At 35.1% G+C, this 4,501-nt stretch overlaps 1 protein-coding gene across 1 annotated transcript; it reads right to left on the bottom strand.

Annotated features, from left to right (window-relative positions):
- Window positions 1-1,587: 1,587 nt before the first annotated feature.
- btla (B and T lymphocyte associated) lies at window positions 1,588-4,046 on the bottom strand. Its single transcript, XM_016490303.1, has 6 exons — window positions 3,962-4,046; window positions 2,907-3,233; window positions 2,760-2,801; window positions 2,510-2,635; window positions 2,348-2,388; window positions 1,588-2,252 (listed from the first exon to the last, which is right to left on the bottom strand). Exons 1-6 carry the CDS (start codon window positions 4,044-4,046, stop codon window positions 1,956-1,958), a joined length of 918 nt encoding a protein of 305 aa, XP_016345789.1. The 3' UTR covers window positions 1,588-1,955.
- Window positions 4,047-4,501: the final 455 nt, after the last annotated feature.

The raw sequence follows: 4,501 nt of genomic DNA, 5'->3' as shown, positions 1-4,501 counted from the left end.
GAGTTCATATTTTTACTGAATTGGCATCTGTTGATCTTCACGGTTGAGAAGCGTGTGCTGAGGTATATGTGCATCTCATTGCAACTGCTGGATTTAATACATTTGTCTATCAGCATAAATGTTTGCCTTTAGTTATAAGAGGCAAATACTACCCATATTATGTAGTGGACTGTAAAAATAAACAGAAATCTCAAGAAATAGGACTGTTAAGAAAGATTAGCATTGCTAAATGCTAAAAAAACCTTTGGTTGATCTGACAGATCTTTTAAAACTCAGTAGACTGACTTTTATTCATTAGATGAACTAAAGTTTTTAAGTTGTTGGTTGCTAGTTGAGTGCGATAGGTTGCCTTATTTTTTTGAGTTAGGTAAACTTTTTTTTTTGTTGTTTACACCACCACTATAACTATAACAACACAAAGGAACAATTATTGTCATCGCTTAAGGCCTCTCCAAACAACTCAAGGGTTTGGCATGTAAATTCGGCGTGATTTTCACATCCGATTTGTTTGTTCAGATTAATGCTTAAAAAATGGAAGATTGAATTAAAATGCAGATTCACTCTCTGACAATTGGTGCTTATTCCCTAGTTACTCCAAAACAATTTTCCAATTCTGGCATGTGCTTGTTACGCAGAACAAAGGCAGTCAAACAGTATTTCCTTTTTTTTTTTTCAAACAGCAGTTCAGATTTTTGTATTCACTATGGTGTTTATCAAACCACACCAACTCATTTTATGTAACAGCACTGGGCAGGTGACCAAAAAACAAATCTTATTGGTTAGCCAATTTTCTTCGCTATGCAATGTAAAAGGTATTAGAACCCCTCGCTTAAAAAAAAACAAACAGTTGCATCGATGGCATGCAAATGTTCTTTTTGGTCAGAACAGACGTTCATTCAAATTAACATTTATCACTCTGAATGTCCATACCAAATATTTGCCTTTTGTGAACAAGCCTTGGTTTGTTCCCTTGTTACAGTGTAATTATACATTTAAGTACTGAGTAATATTAATTAACTGCATGTACTTACTATATGGTTAGGAGGTCGCCGTGATTTTGCCAAGTAAGACATGTTCCTGGATCAACATCGTTTGTTGATCCTGCATCAACATTACTGTCCAACAATACAGACTTAACCCAATCCCTACCCCTAAACCTAAACTTTCCCATAATTTATTCCTAAAATCAGAGGGAAATGATAGCTGATTAACAAGGGTGTAGAAGCACCTAATCCTGATTGTAAGCCTAAAACTGACATTTCCTGAAAAGTTATCTCTCAATTCAGATTGGTCGATTGGAATGATGTTCCTGGATCAACAAGGATGTTGATCCAGGAACATGTTGTACTTGGTCAAATCACGCTCACCATGGTTAGGATTAGGGTTTTGCTTAGGGTTACTTGCATGTAATTATGCATGATTTATTGTTATTATAATAGTAAGTACATAAAATAAAGTGTTAACCAAGCCTTCAGTCATTCAGTAGCTGTTAATTATATGAACCACTAAACCACATGGAAATAATAAATACAATTTCAGCCTCAGAAATGTTGCCAAAGACAATTTTCAAAAACCACTTCTTATGTTTAATAAAATAGCATATTACATATAGACATAGGATCAGCCTTTGTAGAAGCTGCTGTCATTTGTTGTGTGGTTTATTGCCTTCCACAAGTTACAACATCACTCCCCACAATTATTTATTATTTTATTTATTAATTTTTTTCAGTAGGGCAGAACATTTTTAAATGTGAGTATACTGGTATTTTTTACTGGACCTTTGAGATACCAGCAACCAGTTGCATTATGCAACCCAGAAAAAGAGGTTTCCAAATGCCTGGACTCTTGCTCCTCATAGAGAGTATTTCTAAATACAGAATAGCAAATGAGCGACCATTTTTCACTGGTCATTTCTCAGTATTATTATAAAATTGTCTAATAAATGATTAACTGAATCACCGGAACCGGATTGCAGCATATTCTGAAGGTTCTGGTTCATGTTGTGCTGTTCTTCTCTGCCCTCTTGACATAGCTTGGTGATTCAAAGAAGCATAAACCAGTGCATTCTCTTCTTCCCCTCTTTCTGTACCAACAGTTTTGTGTCTACCATCTGAAACTCTTCCAGCTGATGATGATCCTCTGACAGGTGGAGTCTCACAGTCACGATATAAAGCAGAGGTCAGCTGATCAGAGGGGGAACGGGTGTTGTGATGAGGAAGAGGAGGCAGATCACTTCTTTGTGTTTCCATGTACTGTGGAAGTGAAAACATAAAAACACAACCTTTAAAACCAAAACATTATTTTCAACAGATACAATAAACAGTTTCACTGAACAGATAAAAGATACCTGATTTTTAATTGTCTTTTCTTTTCTTGTTGATTTTGTCCCTACAGGATCATCCAAGGAAAAGAGAAATAAAAGCAGAATTTTATTCTAACTATATCTAGTTGTATTGTAACATATATATCTAGAACAGTAAAGTTTTGTTTAAACTCCCAAACCACTCACCTTGGCATCTGATGATAAACAATGTTACAGTAATAACTATCACCACCAGCCCTGCTATTCCACTGCAGATGTACACATATGGCCAGAGCCACTGTAGATCATCCGTTGGACCTGAATTCAGATCACCTAATATTGAAGGTGAATAAAATGATATTTAAGAGTTGTTGTCATTATCAACTTATGGTTCTTATCAACAAATGAAGATGGATTTGTCCAAACAAAACATTACCAGTAATGGTCATGTCCTTACTTTTGTTGCTTTGATTGTGTGAAACCTTATCCTCCTTATTATCTATTAAAAATATAATAAAATGTCCTAGTAATGTCATTATTTACATTTAACAAAATATGTCAATGTTTACAGTTTATCAGTGAATCTAAAGATAATGTCTATTACCTGTCACAGTCACATTAATAGCATGGCCTATAGACATGTCGCCTTCTTTACATCTGTAGAAACCTGTATCCTCCATTGAGATGTTCAGGAAAACCAGGAAAGCCATCCCTTCATGTCCTGTGATGTTTGTCCACTCAGTTCTTAAGTGATTTGAGTAATTTAAAGATTTACAGACATCTCCATAGAGTTTGCACCATGAGACCCTTGGGTTCCTGTGACATCCATGTAGAGTTATAATACAGTTTATCTTCAACTCGGTCATAACAGGAGCTAGAAACACTGTGTTTCGTGGCACTCTGACCAATGAATAACAATTCATCTCAGACCCTAAAGGAATGAAAGAAAACAGGGAAAAAATGTAGGTAGACCAAGAAAAGCCTATAGAGATTTCAAGTAAGTTTGGTATCGGCATTGACAATAAGTGTAATTTTCACATCACGACTTTCAATCCTGAAAACGTAAAGTGAAATCTTCTTATTGTCAATAAAAAGTTTTGAAAGAAAAAAGAATGTTAACTGATGTAAACAGTACTAGGCCAAATTTATAAAAACAGAAATATATATACATATATAAATCAGAATCAGATCCACTATTCTGTAACCAGGCATCCCCAGCCCGTAAGCATAACCTGTAAGTATAACGTAGCGCATGAGCTCTTTTGACTTTTTTTAAAGAATTGGAAGGAAAGAGATTTATTCATTACATCTATTTGTTGATATTGGCATAAAGACTAAGCCACTGGATTTTCAGCTATATTATACCATCTAAGATTAGTTAATGATTCAGATGTAGAAGGTATCTAAAATTAATTTTAAAATTCAAGTCCTCCAAGCAAATATTTACCAGCTACTATGGATAATATACCATGACATTAACATCAGGTCAGAAAACAATTTGTCAGGTGAAAAGTTAAATAATAACTTACAAAACCATACACATACCACAACTGTTGCCATACACATACCACAATGTTCCCTAGAAACCACAATTAACAATATATTACTGACCGACATTAGTCAGTAATAGGGCATTATAGAGCAGATCTTAATACTTACCATTTGTGGTGCCGCTGACACTAAGCGATAGCAGTAGGAGAGAAACAGCAAGATTACAGATGATCTGGAAGACATAGTTGCCCATGATCTAATGTTTTTATCAGACAATGATAAAACTAGTTTTATTAGTTTAAAAACTAATGTCCAAAATGAGAGCTGTGCACATTATTTGTCACGAGTATGTCTGCGAATGCGTGTATTGGAAAGACCAAGAGTGAAGTGGAAGTGTGCTGTAAGCTGTAAGTTCCACTATGACGTCTCTCACCATTTTTCTTTGCTTTATCTTTTCTTGTACCTTTTTTATCTTCACCTTCTTTGATCATAGGTTCTTTTCACCTGTGTTGTTCCTCAGCATTTCTTTGTATTTTTTTAGTCGTCTTTGTGTCCGTTTTTGATGGTTGTTCTTTTTGGTTTGCTTTCTTTCGTCATTGACAGTGTCAAACCTCATCTAGTGTGCTTGTAGTGGTTTCAAGTTGTCTGAACCTTGTCCAGGTTGGTTGAACTTTCATGCAAATGTTGAAGAGAAAAAGAATGAAGAAA

This window comes from Sinocyclocheilus anshuiensis, unplaced genomic scaffold, assembly GCF_001515605.1.
Source record: "Sinocyclocheilus anshuiensis isolate Anshui unplaced genomic scaffold, SAMN03320099.WGS_v1.1 scaffold442, whole genome shotgun sequence".
Classification (NCBI taxonomy): domain Eukaryota; kingdom Metazoa; phylum Chordata; class Actinopteri; order Cypriniformes; family Cyprinidae; genus Sinocyclocheilus; species Sinocyclocheilus anshuiensis.
Note: the sequence above shows the minus strand (reverse complement) of the source record. Positions and strands in the feature narration are given on the sequence as shown.

Bases quoted from the DNA above. Each gene is read 5' to 3' on its own strand.
- btla (XM_016490303.1), bottom strand. From the start codon at position 4,046: ATGGGCAACTATGTCTTCCAGATCATCTGTAATCTTGCTGTTTCTCTC. The intron at 2,636-2,759 runs GTAAGGACATGA...CTTCAATATTAG, and splicing joins ACACAATCAAAGCAACAAAA to GTGATCTGAATTCAGGTCCA. The intron at 2,389-2,509 runs GTGAGTGGTTTG...ATGATCCTGTAG, and splicing joins GTTTATCATCAGATGCCAAG to GGACAAAATCAACAAGAAAA.